The 23,296-nt window shown below is 43.6% G+C and overlaps 1 protein-coding gene across 1 annotated transcript in view; it reads right to left on the reverse strand.

Moving 5' to 3' along the window:
* The window catches only part of kalrna (kalirin RhoGEF kinase a), a 165,972-nt gene that overhangs the window by 17,652 nt on the left and 125,024 nt on the right, over positions 1–23,296 (reverse strand). The window contains exons 34-41 of the mRNA XM_061225614.1: positions 17,524–17,770; positions 6,465–6,745; positions 4,520–4,660; positions 3,529–3,624; positions 1,760–1,875; positions 1,208–1,274; positions 565–668; positions 395–464 (exon numbers count right to left, since the gene is read on the reverse strand). Coding sequence (XP_061081598.1) covers positions 395–464; positions 565–668; positions 1,208–1,274; positions 1,760–1,875; positions 3,529–3,624; positions 4,520–4,660; positions 6,465–6,745; positions 17,524–17,770 — 1,122 coding nt within the window. The remainder of the gene's footprint in view (positions 1–394; positions 465–564; positions 669–1,207; positions 1,275–1,759; positions 1,876–3,528; positions 3,625–4,519; positions 4,661–6,464; positions 6,746–17,523; positions 17,771–23,296) is intronic.

Below are 23,296 nucleotides of genomic sequence, written 5' to 3' on the forward strand. Positions count from 1 at the left end.
ACAATTACATTACATTACATTACTTGGCATTTAGCAGACGCTCTTATCCAGAGCGACGTACAACAATTACATGACATTGATAATCATTATGACGGTGATAAAGCACTTTGACACAGGTTTTTATCTTGACTGATTAAGGCAAGGTCTGGAGCAAAACTAGTATGCACTATTCAGGACACCCATCCCCTTAATCATCGATGCTTAGTCACAGAGACTCCATTCAGGATATCCATCCTCTTAATCATCTATGCTCAGTCAGACTCTATTCAGAAGATCCATGGTCTTAATAATTTATGCTCAGTCACAGAGACTCTATTCAGGACATCCATGGTTTTAATAATCTATGCTCAGAGACGGTCATCAGTGGAGGAAACGGTAACGTTCATGCACGTACGTGTTTTATGAACAGCTGCGCCAGCAGTTCTTGGTCTTGAAGGCATTTCTCCAGCTCGCCGAGGTAGAACCTGGAAGAAAAGGACACAGTTCTTACTGGATACTCACTGCAGTCAACAAACGCAGAAATCCTCGCCTCTATTGTCAGATATAGACGGATCGAAAGCCTACTCTCTGTGCCAGTCATAGATCTGATGGATGTTCCCGAAAACAATCTTGTCTTTTCCTTTCATGTCTTCAGGAACCCCCTTTTCTTCCATGTGCTTGATAAACCCCTGTGGGGGGAAACAGCATGTCAACATAAAAATCAATGAAGCCCAACCCGGCCCGTTGTTCAGTAAGCGTAAAACAAACCGTATTCGGCAAAGCATGAAATGGCGCAATTTGAAAGGAGTGAACGCAGCTTAGCAAATGCTTTTAAGTAGCGCAGGGAGAATACGGTGTCCTTGACACTCTAGTGAAACTAGCGAAATGCAGGCAAAATGTACAGAGACCGCGGTAAGAGGTCCCCTGGGAATTCTCAGGCGAGTGATATTCCGCAGTAAGGAGACATGACACAAATCGAGTCGCTCAGGGATATCAGAGCCCAGCTGAGCGGCAGCAATAACACAGCGCGACGTTGCAACCTGACGAATCGCAGCAATTCATGTGCAAATTTTACCAGAACATGAATGCTCGATTTTCACTGTAATAACACAGCTCATCGGTCATGATACACTTTTTCCGAAGAGCGGGAGTCTGTCACCCCATTAAATGTGTATTCGTGAAGGAATACAATGGCATGTCTTACATTCATCTAGACGCTCACACTCACCTCAACCACAGTCCCCAAATCCTTCACATAGTCCTTCTCTGTCTGAACCAGCTCATTGAGGACAAACCTGAAAAGCAGAGTGACAAAGGAAGATTTTAATCTTCAGTCTACAGGCCTTCATTCAATGCACCAACAAAGTGATGTTTTGATGAGGTGAGGCAAATTGTGTAAGAAGTCTTTTACCAGAAAGAAAAGTCAACCCAGTAATGTTATGTGATGTCATTTTCTTCGCCACAGTCCTACTGCAAAGCAGGCATCAGTGTGAAGGTGTAGATCAGGGACCATCGACTCAGGCCCTGAAATCCAAATCCAGCCCTGCGCTGTGTTCAAAACCGCATACTTACAGCAGCATACTCCTCGTACTACATTTCAATGAAAGCACAGGTAGTATGCGGTTTTGAACACAGTGATGGTTTTCCTTTCTCCCAGGTAATTAGTTCTACTGATTGGTCCGGCTGTCTTCACACCGGACTCCCAGGTACAGGGAGGGTGTAAGAGCGGTTTGGGGCCACCGGGGGCTGTGTGTTGCTGATCCCTGGGGCGGGCTCTTACATGCGTCCCCGCAGGGCTTTGGCCCGCTGCTCCATCTCAGGGTTTTTGGGCTGAGGGGCAGGCTGCTCCGCTGGGGTCACCCCGCTGATGCTGGGGTACAGCCCCGGATCCAGCGTCTGTCACGGGAAACAAGACGCAAAACACCGCTCTCAGCAACCGGCCAAACGCAAATCACACAAACAACGGCGCGCTGGAGACCCGAGGGCACGCTAGGGAACAGCTATCCGCTTTACAGAGCTGCCTTACGGGGGAGAATCACAACAGCCACGGCTGGTCCACAAATCTTTGAAAAAGTTTGAAATGGTTAGACTGTATCGTCTTTTGAAAACAAGGGCTTGGCGCTCAAATCTGAAAGAAAAGTTGTTTAGAAAGGAAAGAAATGATCAAAAATATAATGCAGGCATGAAAATAAAAAAGCTGGCACACACACACCCATTCCCGTATTTATGCTAAAGGATGTTTTCCACTGAACTGGAAAGCTTGGGCTTTGACCAAAAGGGGCAGACACTTCTGAACAATCTTAACATCTTAGATAAGCTGTTTTTATGCAAGTCAACCAATACATTTTAGACATACTGGAACTTCCTCAGAGATAGAATTCAGTATTGCACAACACTATTGTTAAAAATGCAGGTATACTGAGATGGAACTGGACGATCTCTCGTTGTAATTAAAACAGGCAGATGGCCTACGAAATATGAACAATTAAAACTGAGGAACTGTTCATGTGAATGCCATGCCAGTGAACTAGCAGTTTAAACTGACCTAGACAGAGATAGCCTTGCTGTCTGATAACACTACCAGGATGAAAAAATGATCTTCCAAAATTATGGTTTGGGATAAAGGAACTGTATCATCATCAACTTGGCACATTGTTACAATGTGGGATATGCACATTACCAGCAAATGTTATGGATTTAAAGTACGTCTTTATCAAAGGAAGTGAACTGCATTAAAAATTCAAGAGAAATGTTGCAGGGGTGCTAAGAAAATTAAAATGTACTGTAATGAGCATGCAAGAAAGCTGATCTGTGATGAGCAGAAACTCTAGATGTAAAAACCCAAAAATGCATCTTAATTAAAATTCAGATAATTAAAAATATCTTTGAAAGAATAAAATAAGCATGGAAAAGTCCAGCCAAATAAAGTCTGGCCACACATTGATAAAGACACATTTTCAGCTTTCTTAAAATATAAAGCGGGAAATGTTGCAAAGTGCAATTGCAGTAACGTTGTAGCAACGTGATTTATTAAAATTAGTTGTTAAAATGACTTCAGCAAAAACCATATTACTGACAAAAATGATCAAATTAAATTAAATGCATTCAGAAAACTACAGCACATTTCCCCATTAATATAAAAAACCTTTTTATGATGAAAACCCACCACACATTACCAGTATTAAGTCGATCTAAAAAATCTAAAACAGAAAGCAATATCTGAAAATGGATTTCTAAGTCACGACACAACACAAGTACATAGAACTACACGATAACTGAGGGAAACTGATTCATCCTACTAGAAAAAAACAGCCTAAAAGGACTGTGGACACAAAACAGGTTTTAAATCCCCATGTTAAATTTTATAAAGCAATCTTGAGTGAATAGTATATCTCATGCGAAGATCACTTCTGTAGTGCATGGCCAAAGACATTCCACAGTAGAGAAAAGAATAAAGAAATAAAATGAAAATGTATCGGTCTTGTAAGTTTCTCTAATCTCTCTCACCAGGCTCGCAAACTAGTTTGGGTGGCCTGGAGGCACACTTACCATCTTAGTTTTGACCAATTTTTCTATTGCACTGACAAGTTCCGCCGCGCTGGGGACATCAGCCGCACCCTGACGCGCGGAAAGCAATGAGGACGACTGCAAGGCACGGTTAAATAGGACGGGTGTGTTAGGGGGGAGAGGGGGATCGGGGAGGAAAGAGAGAGGCAGTTAGACCAGCACCCGCACAGGGAGGAAAGGCAGGCATAAGTCAAGCTCAGGGGACCAACAGTAGCAGCTACCTCCACCAATCCAGTGCAGTCAGTAACGGGTGTCAGTGTTTTGACCGACAACAGGTAAAATCTAATAATTCTCAGAAGGAGCCAGAGCAAGTCGAACAGGTTTTGGGAACCTATTAACCATTTCATTCAGCGGTCACAGGATACTGTGAACAAGCCAAACCACATTTCAGAAGACCGTACGTGCCTGTGGGTGCCTCACACATACCACAGAGTTAGAGTACCTGCCTGGATACCTGCTGCTTCTGTAAACCTTACATTCCACTGGATTTTTTAACACTTTTTTACTCTGGAACTGTCTGAGGCAGTAACACAGAAGTGACTCTAAAGTCTCCTAGCAACAAGCTTAAGAGCAGTGGAAGACACCGGAACAGTGGGGAAACAGAGTGTTAGGTTGGGCTGGTGTGAGCAGATCTTCCTGCTGATACCGGGACAGACAGAAACAGAAAGTACAGCACAGAGAAAGTACAGGATTAACGTGTGTGACAGGACTGAGGCTAGAACAGAAATCAGGAGCATACTCATTAGTTAGCAGCCAGGGCACGGAGAGGCTGAAGCTCACGTTATGAACTTGTGCTGAATGACACTGCTGATGGAGAGAGACTACCAGGGTCAGAGGTTAAATAAGCTAGACCTCTTTATTAACAGCTGGGGATGGGGGAGCTGACATTGTACTTGTGCCTCGTGGTTGAAACTGACTGAAGGGAACAGAGACCAGATTTAAAAGCGGGAGCGTGCCCCCATAGCCCCCGTACCTTCTCGTCCTGGGCGGAGGGGTCCTTGATGATCTCCATGGGGGGAGGGAGGGGGGTGTGAGATTCGTCTTCAGGCTCCTCCTCTCCTCCGCTCTGCATCCCGGACGATGACTTGTACAGAGGGCCCTCTTTCCTGCCCCGCTGGAAGTGAAAGAGGGAGATAAGAAAGGAATAATATTAATTATTGTTGTATGATCGCTAATATGTGATTAGAACGCTCTTAACTGAACATTCGAATGCTGATGTAATGACCACTACCAGTAATTCAAAGGCTACAGGCTGAACCACGAAGTAGTGTCGACCAAACACTTATCACTTATTTTAAATATTAATTTAAGCTTTGTCTTTCTGCACGTTATTTGCCAACACTGTTAAGCATAATACTGTATTAGCAACCAGAATTAGCAACCAGAATTACCTTTAAAACACTGACAAAACATTCCATTCACATTAGCCATTCATATAATTGCATGCCAATTAACACTGTAATAACAAGCAAGCCTAGTTAACACTTAACGACAGCACAAGAGGAGAAGTGGAATAAAGCACAGCCATATGAGGACGCCTTTGAACGAAGTCTTCCTGAACAGGCTCTCACCGTGACCCAGGTAATAATGTGAAGAATGAAAATATAAAAGCTTTGAAAGGTGAAAGTTATATTTTATGGACTGACTTCATAGAAAGGTTCTCATAATTCCTAAGACATAAATATGGATGGGGGAAAAATACATTGAAGAAGGGGCAATAAACTTAAGTGACGATGAATTCCCTACAATCACAGTGCAACAGAAAGCCTGACATTTTGAGCATTCATCAGTTAATCATTCATCACGCCAAAGGAATGGTACAACAAATCCGAATATAATAATGGAATACCAGAATAACAGAACCCACATAACAATTTACAGAGAAGTCTGAACTCTAAAATTAAAGCAAAAAAACTTGGAAGTGGCCTTCGTTCTCCGACAGGACCATGTCATCTGGAAATATCATTTGCATGTGCATAGTCACAGCCAGTTCTTGTTTCAATGAAAATGATACACTGTTAATTCACATAATGTTTCCACAAAGATCAGCTCAAACTGGAAAATGACCATGATATACATGCACAAACTAAAAGTTAGCAAAATGCTACACCATTCAACACACACATACACACACCGACAACACCGAGATGATTCAAAGCATGCGGGAAAGAGTTACTCAGAAATATGGAAATCTGCACATATGCATGTTTCTCAAAACTAAGAAAGGGAAACACTGAGCTGATTGTATCGAGTATAGCACTGGGAACAGGTTTTGCATGAAATACCCAAGAAAGAAAAATGCAGTTTCATGGTGTCTATGTAGCTGACTCTCTGTTGATAACTGTCCACCTAGACTCTTTTCAGACAGTAAGGCAGGCTGTATCACTCAGTGCACTAAGGAATCCTAGGGCTTCTTTATGTCACCGGGCTGGGCAGGTCACAGAAACAGTGTGGAGGGGTAGCTGCATTTGAGAAGCCTTCCCCCGCACTGAGAGGATGGTTCAGTCCGGGGTCAAGCAGTGCAATCACAGCATTTATACGGGATCAAATTCCTGGATAAGAGACACGGTACAGACTCCACTTGGCCAATCATGCATGCAAACACGTAACTTCCCAGTGCCGATTGGCTGAATTTCGCCTTATGAGCCCTCGAGTCAGAATGAGCCAAATTAAAAGGGAAAGACACAATGCAGCAAAATAGGCAAACTAGTCCAGGAGCCACATGTTAGATTGCATTAGTCATCTGGCAGACGCACAATAAATCATAACCAGGGACACGTGCACTGTCCATCACAGATTTCACAATGCGAAAGAAGTAAATGTTCCCAAAACATTTACATTAACGTTCGGTCAACGTTATAACACTGTCACAACAATGCAACAACGTTGAGAGAACGTTCTGCGGGAGGGAACGGTACCTCGTCCGCGCTCTCGTCCTGCGGCGCCCCCTCGTTCTCGTTGAGCATGTCGATGCTCTTGCGGCCGTCCCTCTTCTTGGTCTTGCTGGGGATCTTCTTCACGCCGCTGTCGGCCTTGCCGTGGCTGGGGCGACGCAGGGGGCTGGTGAGCCACTTCTTCAGGGTGTTCCCCGAGCGTTTGGGCCCCGGCGAGCTGGTCTGGATGGAGCTCATGGAGGTCTGAGGCTGGAGGGTGGCCACGGAGTCGGTCTTCCCATCCGGACCACTGACCGAGTAGTTCTCTGCAATGGGAAACACAGACGCCATGTTTAAGAAGATATACTTTGTCATTTGTCCTCTGCATTCGACCCATCCTAGTGGGCAGCCACTGTGTGGCACCTGGGGAGCAAACCAACCTTCCAGCTCCCAGTCATGTACCTTAGCCACTAGCCTACAAGCTGGCCCCGTTTGTGGAAAACACGCTCAGAATGTCATTAAAAGTGGCTCCACATCCACACTCATAGGAAAAAAATCATGTTAAAAACAGTCAGCTCTGCACAGACAAGAGAACTCATGACCACCCCAGCATATGCTCATGAGGCAAGCAGGAGGCCAGGGATGACTTCTGAAACCATCTGGATCCTTCCCAAAAACACATGACCACACCATACTAAAATAAATCAGGTCACTCCAAAAGCGCGCTCTATCTGAGAGAAAATTATAATCCATGAATGGCATGTTTGTCCATTCTTTTGTAAGTGGTCATATGGGAAACACAGACGACTCAGAAACAGCCTCAGTTGACTTCAGATTTTAAGCATCCACACCGTCAGTCAGATGGGGGCGTTCTGGGTGACACTGTGTCCTTCATTGCCTCTGTGCAAAAACGCCACAATATCTGATAATGTCCCTCATACTGAAAGGTCCCATATTGTGGAAAAATGACATTTCCCTTGCTATGTGGATTATGAAGGAGTTGTAGGTGCTATAGAAATGCTGAAAGTATCAAAACACACAGTTCCCAAACAAATCCACACAATCTGCATGAAGAAACATTTAAACAAGTACAACTTTTTTAAACAACTTTTTGACGTTGGAGTAAAGGTAGCTGGAAAAAATCTAAGTGCTCAGCACAGACTGTTCAGTAAATGTCGGAGCTAGCTAGCCAATCAGAACAGTGGTTAATTTATATTAACAAACCTTAAAGCTCAAGAGGCATTCTGGAGAATGGACATGGTAAACTGGACAGAGGTGGTCTCATGGAAGCACTGGAAAAGGTCATAATATCAGACCTCTAAGGATCCCGAAAGAGCCCCATTTATGTGCCTCAGACATGGAGCCATACAGACCAGACTGCAGCTCAAAGAAGTAAAACCAAGATCCCACAGAAATCTTCCTTCTCGCGCAGATGCCGACCAATTAAGACATCTTTATTTTCTGATCTCTGGCACTTCATTGCTGAACATGACATGACATGCATTGTCCCTATAAACACCCATAGCAGAGATAGTATTCAGTGTCCAATTGGGACACCCCGCCCACCATCTAAACTGGAATTAACATTGACCCGCTAATAGCGCAACAAGCTGCTAACTCCCAGCAGAGCAGCAGAACAGGTACTTTGAATGTGAGGTCTGTGACAGGAGAAGAAACTTGATACTTTGAACAGACAAAAGGACAGAATTGAGTGTCTTAGAAAATGAGTAATGGCAGGGTGACAGAGTGAGTTCCCACAACTGTTCACACAGCAACAAATACAAATCGGTGCACACACACACACACACACGCATTTAATATTACGTTTTGGTGTGGACAGGTCAACAGGTTCCAACATAATTATCAAAAAGTACCTTAGAAATCCCTCTCAAGTCTGCTACTCAAACAGAAAACAGATTCTGGGTCTACAGGGGAACCTCATTCACAGTTTCTGCACTGATTCTGATGTACCCCATCCCAGAGGCTGCAGGAAGCAGACTGGATCCACACTACAATTTCAATCCTCAAATCTTGGGCTGGGTTCAGATCCCACTCCCTAAGGAATTCTAATGACACACTACATGGTTTTCTTTTTGCCGCCAATACATGTTAAAAATGACTTCTGGGTGGGTCTTAGCATGTACTGAACCCTCAGCTTTGTTAGAGCGAAACCACCCTCCCAGTGTTGACCACAATCCTTTAACAGAACCTCGTTCAACACTTCAGAGGCTGAACCAAAGCGCAGTTTGCGTTGCTACAGAAGCCTACTCCTCTCCCAAACAGTAAACAACGTGATCTCGGGGCCGACGCCAGGCTCTTGGAGTAAATCGCAGCTCGCGGATGAATCATTAAAGGGAAACGACCTTGGGAAGAAATGTGTGGGAGACGGCAGTTAGGCACAAACAACGGCGTGTTATCTGAGCTGTGTCACGCCTCTCACGCGGTCAGAGCACACCCGGTGGGGGCAGGTCCAGTGGGGTGCAGCAAGGTGGGGGGGAGAGGAGAAAGAATGCTGATTTCAGCATTTCTCCATGTGGTCTGCCAGTCCTTATCTATCATTTAGCTGGCGAAAATTTCCTTGGCCAACACGAGCACTGCACTTGAGTTGCACTGGTCTATCACACAGTGCACACACAGGAATACCAGGTGTGCACTCGCAGGTTATTCTGGCTGTTTAAGAAATGAGAGTGCAGAAGCTGAAGTGTAGAGATGTACTGAGGCATGGTGAGGATAATGGGCTCATAACAGAGCCGCAGGTTTCACTCCCAGACCAAGCAGAGCTTTTGCACCTGCTGCCAACTACACAAATGATTCACTGAAAGAATCCAGCTGTATTATATGAGAAAAGGAAAAACTAAATCTCAACCTCACAGTGCTCAGATCTGGAAATCACGAGACAGAGAACCGCACTGGGAGTCTTTCCTGAAAGCTGACCCTGAGCCTTCACTCTATATCAATCTCAACCTGCAGGTCTAATGGCCAGCCAGAGACGGAACGGCACTAATTTTTCATAAGCCCACTCCGCTGCTCTCCTCTAACTGCAGCTCAGCAGAATACACAAAGCCACGCCGTAGAGTTTGTTTCACCGACCACAAACCCCAGAAACTCAAACAGAAGAACTTCCTCTTTTTCAGGAGACCGCACTGGGTGGGAGTGACTGCAGTAAGATTCTCATGTTCAGTGCTTTTGGAAAAAGTGACGTTCCTCAAGGAACAAGTCTTCTATAAAAGATAGTAAAAAAAGATTAAAACTGCCAATAAACTTGATGGAAAATTTGACTATTGAATTTGGGTGACATTTTCTAGCAGACAGCGGTAAATTATTATAAAATAAAATATGTCTCATCATACCCGATTTAACAAGACTAGAAAGACTCCACACATATATATTTTGGAATCAACACAGTAAACATTGTTAAGCAAAGAAGAAATTCTTGCCTGGATCAACAGTGAAGGTGTTAAGTATATGCAACTGCAAAAACAAATATTACCAAAGCAATACAAAATAAGACTCATATAGGTGGAGACCACAAGTTTGAGCAGTTGTTCACACATCCAAACTCACAGGTGTATAAATCTATTTGTTTCTCTTTCTATGAGGTTTAAGAGAGTGGCTACATAGAATGAACGAGAAGTTTCTAATCTCCCAAGCATATATGCTCAGTGCTGATTGACTGATACAGAGGTATGACTACAATGACAGGCCAGACTGACCTTGAGAGATTTTCCCCCTCAGAATGCTGGGAAAAAGCACGTCATTAAAAGCAGAGACGGCCATTAGTGATGACAATTCCTCAGACAAAAGCTCTGTTAATGACTGAGGCTTCCTCCCACTACACCGTGACTGACAACCGATTCAGAGACCCGTTCAAAAGCCAGGGAAGGATGCCATCAGGAAGTCTGCGGTGAAATGAATGGAATTTTTGTACGACTCCCACAACTTTATCAATCTTTCCCACCCCGCACACACAGTGCCTCATCGATTCCACACACTGGGACTTCACCTGTTCCCTTTAAGGCTGGCAATTGCGGAAATCTATGCTCTACATAGCTGTTCTGACAGGATGATTTCTAGTTTACAGTTTGAAGCACCAGCACATGGCCCTGGTCTACAGCACACACTGGCAGCTCCTGAAATATGACAGTTAGGTGATGAAAGAGGAAAGCATTCAGCTGGGTAAATAAACCTGACCAACCTGCACAGCTGGCATACCAGATTACACCACAGCAACGGCCCTGAGACCACGTCCAGGTGAGACGCGGGGCAAAGCTTCAGGTGAGACACACCTATCCTGCATTCCACGATCCTGAGGTCAACATATTTAGAATACTTCACGTGCTTGTCCCACGTGTTCGGTCACAAACAAGCTCCTGACCGGAAGAGCTGGCTTTATGGATACCTCTGTTTCTTTAAAGGATGGCAGTTTCATTTCCTCATAGTTACACTGGTGTCATAGCAACAAGAAAGTTTTGACATAGCAGGCATATTTTACAGTTGGTAAATAATATTCGGATATATGACGAAAAAACAAAACTAAAACATAGAAACAATAAATAAATAAACAACCTATCGGCCAAGAGCAAATTGAATAGCTACTTGTGGGCACACAGTTTTGCTGACAAAGAGGACAGAGTATCTGTGAAGGCGGCTTAAGAATGACTCAGTTTCAAAAAATAATTTAATAACGTTCCGCAGTCTCATCTGTGTATTACTCATAAGTCTGCTCACGAGTCAAACGCAGACAGGGTCTTGTCAAAAACTATGAGATGAAAGAGGAGCAGTTGCCAGTTTATTTATTCCAAATACTACAGCAATAGCCTTGCCGTATTAATAAAGCATATCTGTTGGAGAAAACAGACATTCTTTGCTGCCATATGACATCCTTTATACAATACACACAGTTTTTAATGTTGAATTAAACAGTACAAGTGCCCCAATCTGTATATTAATATTCGCTGCAAGAGAAGATGAATGGTCATATTTTTTGGAGTGAAAATACATGTGTTCCAAGAGAGCAACTGCACAACCAATATAACACAAGGATTGCAGATGTACTGTAAGTCCAGGTCCCTACATCTGCGCGTTTCTCTCTAACTGACTGAGTGATCATGACTACAACGGACTGTCTTATCAGTAATTGCACAGAAAGACTTCCTGGGTTAATGGCTAATGAGTGAGCACTTTAGGTCACATTAGCATGGGGCAAAGTGCCACTCTGCCTCTGTCAACTCCCCCAAACACAGAAAAGCCAGCCAGCTCGACACAAACAGAATCCACATGAAGAAGGTAAATTATACATGAAAAGGAAATGTTTTTTTGTTTGAACATCAGCAACTCTTTGCACAACACTTACACAGCAAAACTGCTTCATGCTATCAAACCGAAACCATGGTGAATAAATATGTGACAAAGAATATCTACTGTATGAATCAAGTTCACGTGTGCCCCAAATATCTTTGATATTGTTTTACCTGTATGAGTACTGTACTTTTGGATTTAATAAGAGTATACAACCTTCCCTCAAATTCAGTTAATTGAGAAATGCAGTGCAGTATAATGGTCAGGGAAATGGCCTTATGCCCCAAATGTTGTAGGTTTGATTGCCAGGAAGGACACTGCTGTAGTATCCTTCCGGAAGGTTCTTAGCCTGATGTGCTTCAGTATGGAATATCCTGCTGTACACATGGGTACAATATGAATATGTAAAGCAGTATTCATTAGTTATAATACAGCAGGAATGACAGCATGCCACTGCACCCATAGTCCTAGTTTCCATCCTGCATAACACAGCTAGATTTAGGCTACTGCAGTGGTGAGAAATAAGCAAAGATAAGCCATGAATTTCCTCTACAGAGATCATTTTAAGTTGGTCTCAGCTTTAGAATAAAGTCCTAAATTTAGCATAAAAGCACATTCTGGATGTATACATGCACAATGCACTGCTAAGAGCATTACACATGTTTTCACAAAACATAATTTTGATTCTCTAAAAACGAGAAAACAATTCTGGTTTAGTAAGCACTTAAGCACCATACACTCTTAAGGTATGGAACTGCACCAACGTATCCCAGACTGTCCAGACACAACCTTGACACCATTCCAGCACATTCTTTGCCATTCAAAAACCTTTACACTGCTGCTTAACATTTACGCCGTTGCTGAAGAATCACTCAATTTCCATACCCAACACCATTCCAGAACCTGGTCACTATCCTTGACCCTAAACCTGGGAACACGGTGGTGGTGGGGAGGGAGGGTTGGCGTAAAAAGTTACATACCTGCCACATTGCAGCAGCACTTTGTCAGGAACCAGTCAATACAAGAGTAACAGGAACAAGCCTTCGCCCTGCCCATCATCCTGCTCAGATACTACCATGGCAAGGCAGAGAGCCGGGGGAAAGAGACGGGAAGCCGGTGCGAGCACAGTGCTGACGGGAGTCCAGGCATCCAGACACTGCTCTGAGCGCGGCTAGCTCCGCTACCACACCGCCTGCTCCCGATGAGGGGAGGGGCCACCCGGGGGAGGGCCGGCTCTCCGCTCCGAGCAGACGACAGCCTCGCCTTCTGAGAGCGAGCGGCGGAGAGAAACTACAGACCCGCGACGCTCTCCGCGTTAAACAAAGACGCTTCTCAGCCTAGCCTTCCTGCCTGCTGAGATTACGGGTTTATCAGTTAACAGGGAAACCACAGCGTTCCCGCAACGCGTCAACACAACTTCATAAGACCTGCCAGGAAAAACTGACTTCATGCTGAAGTTTATTCTGCTACAAAAGGTCTGTCGAGCATGTATAATACAGCCCCTTTCAAAAATTAATCCTCGGTATGACATATTACTTATGCATCAGATATTATCTACTGAGTACAGAGTCGCCTGTTCAACTTAAGACAAAACACGACAGCCTGTTTATCACATTGTGGAATTGCTCAATATTTGTGGCCGTTCAGGTTGACTGAAGTTTGACTGAAGTTTGATTTGCAGTCACAGGACCAGGTGTCGAGGGAAAGCTGCCTCTCCTTGTTCTTTTGGTTTCGTTGTGAACAATATTTTATTGTCATAACCCACATGCATACAAAACCATACATACATTTCATTTTATTTCATTTTATCCCATGACTTAACGCTACTGAAAGTTGTTCAGAAAGCCGTATCAGTAACTAAGCAGTGCTGCAGGACTTTTTCCCAGGTTTTCCGCACAGGAACACTGCAGACCTCGCCACTGCGGGTCTGAAGTTGTGGTGTTGCCCCAGTTTCAGCAGATACACAGGGGAACCGTCTGGGTCTGCAATACAGCGGTCGCCCTTCCTCCTATCCCCCCTCTCCTCTCCCTCACTCCCCTGCTCTGTCGACCTCTCTGTCCTGCTTCCACACGCACACATACTCTCATGTGTGGTCACACCCAGCTGCATGCACACACATGCACACAAGCAAACAAATACAGGTTTGCAGGTGACTAATGAATACAGGTTTTTAATGCTGTGAGACAGAAATACAGCATGTTTAGGTCTGACACACCAGAATTCAATACAAACCAGACATTCCACATTTTCTATATTGCTTTACTGAGCTGGTCTGATGAATGAGAAAGGGAAACTATGAAATACTCTGACGGAAATTGCTAACCCCTCCTTCTGGTCCTCTTGGTTGGCTTAATTGCACCAGGCAAGGTCAATCGAGCAGAAACGTATTAGCATCCAAAACATTTACGTGATTTGACTCACAAATACAACTCCCTCCACTCCCCCAAGCTGGCCCGAAACCAGAGACCTACAGTTCTGTACAAGCTGCAACAACAGACCAACGAGAAGTTCTGTTTGGGAAAACTACCCAAATCTGGAAATGAAGAACTGCTTAACAGGCTGAAGAGAGAATGAGGGCTACGGTCATGTTCCTCACCGATTTCTCCATCCCACTGGACGTTATTAATAACGGTCATCCTGCTGAACTTCTGCACCAAGCATGCAGGTTCTCATTGAAATGGGAATCCCCACTAAATAACCCAACTGCTTGCTGTAGTTATAATTGTCGGCCTTGTTATTCGCCGGTTTGCCATTTTTTTTGGTAAATTTCGGCCACTGGCGAAGAAAACAAACTTTAACGGGACGATGCATGAGCACAGTGAAAAGAGAGGTGTCATTGCCATATTCATATTTCCATGCAAGGACAATGTAAATGTGCACAGCTCTCTTTTTTGCATCTCGTCATTGGACAAACAACCCAGGCAGTCTCCACATGTAATGCACAGTTCATAAGCAAATTCCTGAACAAATTCAAAGAACAAATTACCATATATGTAGCCATATATGGCCTCGTTTCCTGTGACAACCTAATAAAACACCCTGTCGCCATTCATAGATTTGCAGATACATATTCATACACCGTTATGACTGCATGCTATGCAGGACAAAATGAACAGCCTGCACTGACAGGATGATGGCACGATGATGGGAATTAAAGAGGGAAGCAATGACAAATGCCACAGACGCAGTGTGATAATGAAGATTAATGTTGTTTACGGAAACACTTTGTGAAAGCTATTTTTTGCCATGCGTGTCTATGAACTCACAGCAACACAGCAGAGAAAACATGCTATTTTCACACAAAAATTACATATATCTGTTCTGTCATTACATTGCCGCTAACGAGGCACACAAATCTAAGAGATAAACGCAGACCTTCCTGCTGCTGTACCTGGTCTGTATCTCCTGAAATAAACCTACTGCATGCAAATGTGTTAGTGACAGAAATCCTTGAATACATTCATCGAAGGTTTCTTGATATTTCCACGAGCCAACCACCCAAGGGTTGTCAACCTGGTATGATGATTTAATCTACAATAATGTAAAATAATTCAATAAAAGTATAAAAATCTATACTGGGATATATACATATTTTTCGAATGGGAAAAATTCCATTTTTGCCCTACATGTACTTCTCTACTAGTACCTCATAGCTTTCAGGAGGCAAACTGAAATATCACACAGTCAACCATATTTACAACCAACTGCCTTTAGCCACAGCCAGTCTGTACAGTCTGACTGACAGCCACGGAAATCAGACATGCGAAAACATTTTCTTAGAATTTTTTTAATTGGAGAAAATTTTAGTCACAAGCATAATTTCTTTATTGATTTAAAGACAAAACAGAGAGCTTTTGTTTTGACAGCATCCTTGTTCTCAGAGTATGTCAAACACCTGCACGTCAATATTCATGTCAATTATTCAAGTACAATAATTAATTATAAAATAATAATTTAATTTCCGTGCCTTCAAGGTCAATTATCATTACATTACATTACATTATTGGAATTTGGCAGACGCTCTTATCCAGAGCGACATACAGTTGATTAGACTAAGCAGGAGACAATCCTCCCCTGGATCAATGCAGGGTTAAGGGCCTTGCTCAAGGGCCCAACGGCTGTACGGATCTTATTGTGGCTACACCAGGATTAGAACCACCAACCTTGCGTGTCCCAGTCATTTACCTTAACCACTACGCTACAGGCTGCCCTACAATCAAAAAGGCAGTATAGTTTAGCAGCAAACTTTGAGGTAGGTATGTGCTTGACAGTACTAATAAATGCGGATCGATAATAGTTATTTAGGAATTGCCTCTGAAAAAATACCCTTCAAAAATTGTACATTAGTGAACAACTATTCTGACAAATTCTCAAATGCAACTTTCCCCACAGAAAAACCACTTCCATTTGTTCCAAAGCCACAAGGACAATAGGAATTCTATTTTAAAAGCCAGGAAATGCAGTGAAAGCGGAAGCAGAATCGAGGTTAGACACAACAGTATATAAACACTCAGAATCTTTCCAGTGCAACAGCCCAACTGACCTTTTGTGTTTAGTGCAAACCTTTGCAATGCATTCTGGGTATGGCATAAGAAGCAGCAGCAGCAGAATCTATCGACTGTACAAATAATGTTACCAACTCATCAATGACGCTTTCACAACTCTGCCTATAATCAGCACAGCTTCCCACCAGATATCCAGTGTAGTCAGGGACGAGAAAATTCAAGGACTATAACCACAAAGTTATCAGTGACACAAATGATGTAAAAACAGAGAGGGCCCTGAATAATGACTAACCAGGCACGTGCAATCAAACTATATATAGCCACCGTGTTTGCAGTGGAGACATTTTTATACAAATTCCCAGATGAATTGAAACCATTAAATTAAGCAGAGCCGCTAGCTAGTTCAGTGGGTTCCAGGTTGTTAGTCACTTATTAAAATCTATCTGCGTGTCCCTCAGCTCCCCAGGTCAGGGAAACGTAAACGAGACCCCTTTCCTCCACCAGGAAGCGTTTACATCAACCAAAGCGCGAAACTCAGTGAAAAACAGCTTCCCCTGGCACTTCCCCACACCAAAGCGCTGTCAGAGGGATGTTTTAGCATGGGATCCGCAAAACAAAGGAAACGAGGCACCGAAGACAAAGGAAGTCCCCCTGGACAAAAATAAGAGTTGTAGCGATCTCCCGCTGTGGGTGCAGCCGAGGCAAGCTACAGCCTCACGCACCTACCCACTCACCAAGAGAGCCCCGGCCTGGAGCCCCACCGGTCAGCACTTACACACAGCCAGTGCCTTACAGTACTTCATCAACATTCATATATGTAAAGGAGAAAGACATTTTAAACAACCAGCTCTTAATATTATCTCAATCCAATCAAGAGTGCCCTCTTGAGGATTTTAAATGGATGACAATAATAGCAAAAACACCGGAGTGATCAGAGATGACAAAAGCACTATGCATCCTAAAAGAGTTGTTGAAATACTCAAAGAAAATAATGATGTGCTATTTAAAATAATCATGAGCATTTCTCCAATTTTAAGCCTTGGGCTCCGCAAAATTTACAACTGCACATCAGAGTAACATTTAGAAAAACCATAGAAGAAATCATTTAACAAATGTGGGCATTAGAATCAGCACTAAGAATGAAAAGTAATGACTAAATAAAATGTGGAAGCACCAATCTCATGGAATATGTCTTTTTTTATTATAATTTATCACTCTAAAAGTGAAAAAAGAAGTAGAGATAATGAATTTGAAAGTTGCCCGAGGATCTGGACAGCCACTGATCCCCGAGGCGTCCTTACCTTTGCCTGCGGGGAAAAAGCTCTCCATCTCCACGCTGCTGCGGGAGTGCGAGATGCAGAGGGTGCTGCTGGGAACCAGGCCCTCCTGGGGGGGGGTGCGGTCGGTGGTGCGCACCAGACACCAGCCAGGCCGGTCGCTGGGCCTCTCCAGGAGCTCCACCGTCTGGCCCGTCTGGATGCTGAGCTCCCCGCTGCTGCCGGCCGAGAAGTCCTGGAGCACCACGGTGAGCTCGCAGCCCCCGGAGAGCTGAGGGAGAGAGGGAGATTCAGTCAATTAGTCTGTTTAAACCAGGTACAGACCACTCCCAAACCTGCTTTTTTTTAAGCAAAGGAGAGCTGAAAACCTCATGATCACAATTTAAATACTGTAAACACACTTCCATTTTGAAACATTAGTGCCCTAAGCGGCTATGCCTACTGACACTTTAAACTCTTGGCCTATGTCCAGTCACCGTAGACACTTTCAAGGCGAGTACCATAAAACTTTATACCAGGGGTATAGAGCACCATTTTCCTGCCAGATATATTTAATGGCCATTGTATCAGAGGGAAAACAAACCATAGTGCATGTTCACAGTACCAGTTATTTGGTTGGCAAGATAAAAAGGAATAAAGCACTTCAATATGATTTAAAATAACAAGGCTCGGGAAAGCATGTTTCCACCTTGTACAAAGCACCAGAATTGTACCTGGAGCTAACTCCACTATTGTGGCTGCAGACAAGTAAAGACACCACGTTAATGCACCAGTGGAGAGAATGAAGCCAGAGCGGAACACAAGGATTCCCGCTGTAAATTAATTCCCCCTTCTCACACTTCCACAATCATATTAGTTCCCGGCAGGGAACACAGGACCTAAAGAAATGAGAATAGAGCCCAAGTCAGAGTGCATGCAGAACTAGGTCAGCTTAATCCCCCTGTAAAATGGGACCGCTGGTTTCCTGTGGAGTGAAACCATTTACACTTTTCTCACTGCATACCCTCATCCACAAAATGATAAATAAGACGCAGGACTAAGGCAACTAAAGTGATGCACTGTAATGGAATTACCCCACCGCTCATGGCTGCCTGGGATTAGCAGAGCTAAACAAGAGAAAACGTGTTTCTGAAGGAGACTGGTGACAGACTCGACTCATTAACACTTCTCCCCCCAACCTTACATTACCCGGCGGGGCACGTTAATGTTGTGTGACAACATAATGCTGTTTAACACCATTACGGTTCAACCCTAACCTTCCATGGGTTTTGGATGTGTCACTCTGCTCCAGGAATCAGTGCTCTCACAACAATGTTTGTGGAAAAAAATTCAAACCGTCATTCCGACAGCCTCTTTACCACAGAGACAAACAACGACCCACTCCTGACATGAATTTTCCATGACAAATGCGTTTATTTATATATAAACTTGACATACCAAAACAAGTAATGTGACTTAAAATAATTTAATTTTAGTGCGCAAGACCATTTTAAACGGTCTCTTAAAATGAAAGCATTTTGCACACAGCAATTAGCACTACATTCTCAATTTACAGCATTTAGTGTCACTCTCTTTAGTAAGACCTATTACCACCTCACACCCAATTTAGAGCCTTTAGCGTCACCCTCTTCAAGAAAGACCATTTAACATCTCAGAGTGTTTAGCATTAGCCTCTTCAGAAGGAACCATTGTTACCACTTGCTTCAGAAACATTTAGCTCCACACTGTGCACAAAAGGTGTTCAGCTCTGCTGTGTGCAGTTAGGGCGCGTGGAGGTTTGTTCTCATTGACCCAGGCCCCCAACACGGAAGGTGGCGAGACCTCTCCCTCCGCGCAGCGCTGAATTGGGCCGCCCGCATGCGCCTAGACCGCTCCCAAAGCGCTCATATCTCACGGAGGTCTGACAGCACGCGAGCCGATCCGCGGACCGACCCCCATCTGGTCTGAGAGCGGAGGGGAGCGCTGACCGGCCAGGCCCCAGCTCCTCCAGGACGCATTAATCCAGACCACCAGGCCCGTCTTGGCAGACAGACGCGCACACTTAAGCCTTGAGCTTTTGTTTTTCTTCATCCCCCGCTTCCTTTCCCCCATTCTGCTCATCTGAACCTGAACGTGCGGCTCAATTAAGCGCTCCTGCTCTAACAGAGCTGCAGCCCACTGCCCACTAGCAACGGCTAAGCCTCGGAGTGAAAGGACGTCAACAAATAGGAAAGAAAAAGAAAAGTATGGCTCATTACACATTAATGGACTGCAGAAATTAAACAGTTCACTGAATATGTACCCTCACTGAAGTTGCTTTAGATTCCTTCAAGGGATTGTTTCTTTAATCACTCAAATGTTGTGTTCACACCAGGCAGGACGATAAATCATGTTTTCAAGATTTACTCGAACTTGTCAAAGGAGATTAAGTACTCAATTCAGTTCAGCCCTGGTTCTCCGATACAAGTAATCCTTGCCACTCTAACAGAGACCCACTCCCTCTCAGAGGTTCTCCATGGATACGTTCACACTGCCAGTTTTTGGGAGTGACAACCTTATTTATTTTGGAAAGTGAATACCACCATGAATCGCACACGTTACAGCAGAGCGGTGTGAAATGAGCTCACTGTGTATGCATGATAACAAGAGTCACTTACTAGTGTTGGGCAGTAAGTGAATGAACAAATCATGGGGCATTCTCGCAGTAAAAAAAAAAAAAAGTTTTCACTTCCTATAGAGCTATTCCAAGGTAATTATTTTGCTAGGGTTGCTTTTAGTATAGACAGCCCACACCCACTGATTATTGAGGCAAAGTTCACAGAGATAATGGAAATCTCGTAATGGAGGTGGCCCTTGAGTCAGACTCTGATCTCTGTGAAGCAGCTGGTTGGCTGTTTGGCTCCAGCTGTGGAATTCAGCGGCCCTGCTGGCTCAAACGGAGGGATTCAGTTTCCTGTCCACCTGCTTTCACTTACAACTTCTGACATGATGTCATCCATTTTGGCTCTCCGGGGCTCGGGAGTGAACCACCTCATCCCCCACCACAAGGAAAGAAAGGGACGTTATGCTTGTCATTTAACTGAAGCATAGTGTAGGTATAATGTAGCTCGCTGTACAGCCTGTGCGGAAATGTAGCTCTATAAAGGGTGGGTCACTTTGTCATTTAACACGCTTGATGCTCCCAGATCACCTCATAGATTAAATACAATTAAGAAAACTGAAATCTGACTTTGCATATGTATACAAAACACTCTACAGTGCTCCAATTTTCTCCTGAAAATTTTCTAAAAAAGAATTTCCTCTTCTCCTAAATTGCATTAAAAAAATGTCAGTAAAGCCCTGCAAAACACAATTTTGATGATAAAAAACTGCTTTTATTTTTAACCTGACACTAACTGACATCTGAACCTACTTATTTCACCAAATCTACTTAAATCCCCAGCTTAGCACACTTTAACAATATGCCAATTCTTAAAATGTTAAATCTTAAAATAAAGCTCTCCCTGCTGCCTCTGGTGTTTTATTCTGTGCTGTTTAAAAATGTAGTCAGACTGCACACTGCATCTGAATGCCAGAGAACAGAGTTGCCAGTTGGACAAGGAATATCCAACATTTTCCAGGTCTCCAATAACAAGGTTAACTACACCCAAACGTCTGGTCTTTTCATTGAGCTTTATGAGACACCGATATTTCCCTCAGTTATTCAGGCTGAGTAAAGACACACAAGGAATAAATATTTACACCTTTGAGTAGGAATGTGGAAAAGCAGTTCACAAAAAGGGGTGATTTTCAGTTTTACAATGGAGTTTAATCACAGATTCTCTATAAGTCAAATCAAAGGTGGTGCCATGATTAAGCCCTTGAATTGTTGGGTAATTCTTTGGCAAAATTTTAAGCTTCATAATTTTTACAAAAATGAAATAGTAAGTGACTTAATATAGGCTACTACCATATCAGTCTGAAACCTATAGCATGTTAAATGAGAGCTTGAGAAATGAAGTCGACAGTCAAAATTAAGGAATGCACTCAGGGACATAACTAGAAGCGTATAATCTGGTTGTGAAAAATGAAAATATAACAGAAAAAAACCAAGTGAACTGAGTCTGTCCTTGTACTGAAGGAAGAACTCAGAACCTCTCGTCCAGGCTTGAGCAAGGAAATCAAATGAATACTAACGTGTTTAGCAGCCAAGTTCAAAGGCATGGCCAAATTTAATTTCTCTATACTACAGTCTGAACCGATCCCAGAAATACTAGGGGTCAACATGTTTAAGCTATGCGTGTTGAATGAGTGAGAAGCACTCCCCCAAGGTGAGATTTGAACCTGCAGCTCTCATCCGCCCAAAAGCACCAAAGACGAACACCTTGCCAGTCCGCGAAAGGCAAAATCACCCCTGGCTAAGGGTAACATTATTTTGAACACAAGGTTTGTATCTGTAGAGCATTGCCATGGTAACATTCACTGCAACTGGCTTCACTGCACATCACTGTGCTTCCTAGCAAACTAGTCGAGAGACACCCACTACAAATGCAGATGTGAGAGCAGCCCACCGAACAGAATGGCCAATGGCTCCCCACACGGCAGGAGGTTATCCCAAGTCTGATGCATTTTACAGTACAACAAAAATAAAAAGCAGTAGAACATTATTTGCTTCAAAAACAGTGATTTAAACACGACACTGTAAAAAAAACAACAAAAAAAAAACAACAGGCATGTAAAATCTATTCAAATGTAAGGGAGAGGCAAAGTAAATATTTAACATCCGTATATGATAATGCAAGGCGTTTACTATCTTGAGGTGAAAACTGTAAGCCTTTTTACACCAGAGCGAATGTTCAATGAACATAAATGGTTATGCGCATTCATGTACATTTTAACTAGGATCGTAAAACCATATGGTATTAGCGTGCTCATTTACCAAGATGCGTTTGTCGGTAATACGTACAGTACTGTAGCTTCGTCTAATTCAGTAAGCACCCAGCATATGATAATACATCTGCCCCAGAGAAAACATATTTCTGTTCATCATTCCAGCTATTCATCATTGATGCTCCAAAAAGCATTGAAGCAGAACTTTAGTGAGAACATGCAAGAAGTCACAGTACAATGGTCTATGTTATTTGCATGAAAACTACTAGAAATCTCCAGCATCTACCAACCATGTTATACATCTCAACCACACCAAAGATATGACATTGTTGAGATGACACAGCACATTGCATCACACAGCACAACGTAGTAACAAATTACTTGAGTAAAAGAACACGCTCCGGGTAGACCAGCCAGTCCCTCATTAGACATGTTCAGTGTGGTTACTTACACGACTGCCCTCCTTGGGCAGTTTAAAAGACATCCACTTTGGCATAGCGACAGGCTGGTGTGGAGCCCTGCGAGACCCTGAGGAGACCTACAGTACACCTGCAGCCTCTGAGCCCTGAGCTGCTCTCAGTGAGCTGCTCTCAGAGTGAGCGGCAGTACAGGACAGGGTGAGAGGGCGCGAGGGCGTGAGGGCGAGGGCGAGAGTGAGAGAGCGAGAGAGAGAGAGAAATAAATAAAATGTGGCAGAAAGAGAAAGTGGAAGAGGGAAAGTGGGAGATAGAGTATGTGAGCAAACTGCACAAGCAAGAAAGAGAGATATACAACACAGAGAGCAAGAAAGGAGAGTGAGCGAGCGAGAGAGAGAGAGGGGGGAGAGAGAGCAAGAGAGAGAGCGAGAGTGAGAGAGAGAGAAAGAGAGCGAGAGAGAGCAAGAGAATGAGAGCAAGAGAGAGAGCGAGAGAGAGATATATAAAATGTAGTAGAAAGAGAAAGTGCAAGT

The sequence above is a fragment of the Conger conger genome, chromosome 17, assembly GCF_963514075.1.
Source record: "Conger conger chromosome 17, fConCon1.1, whole genome shotgun sequence".
Taxonomy (NCBI): Eukaryota; Metazoa; Chordata; class Actinopteri; order Anguilliformes; family Congridae; genus Conger; species Conger conger.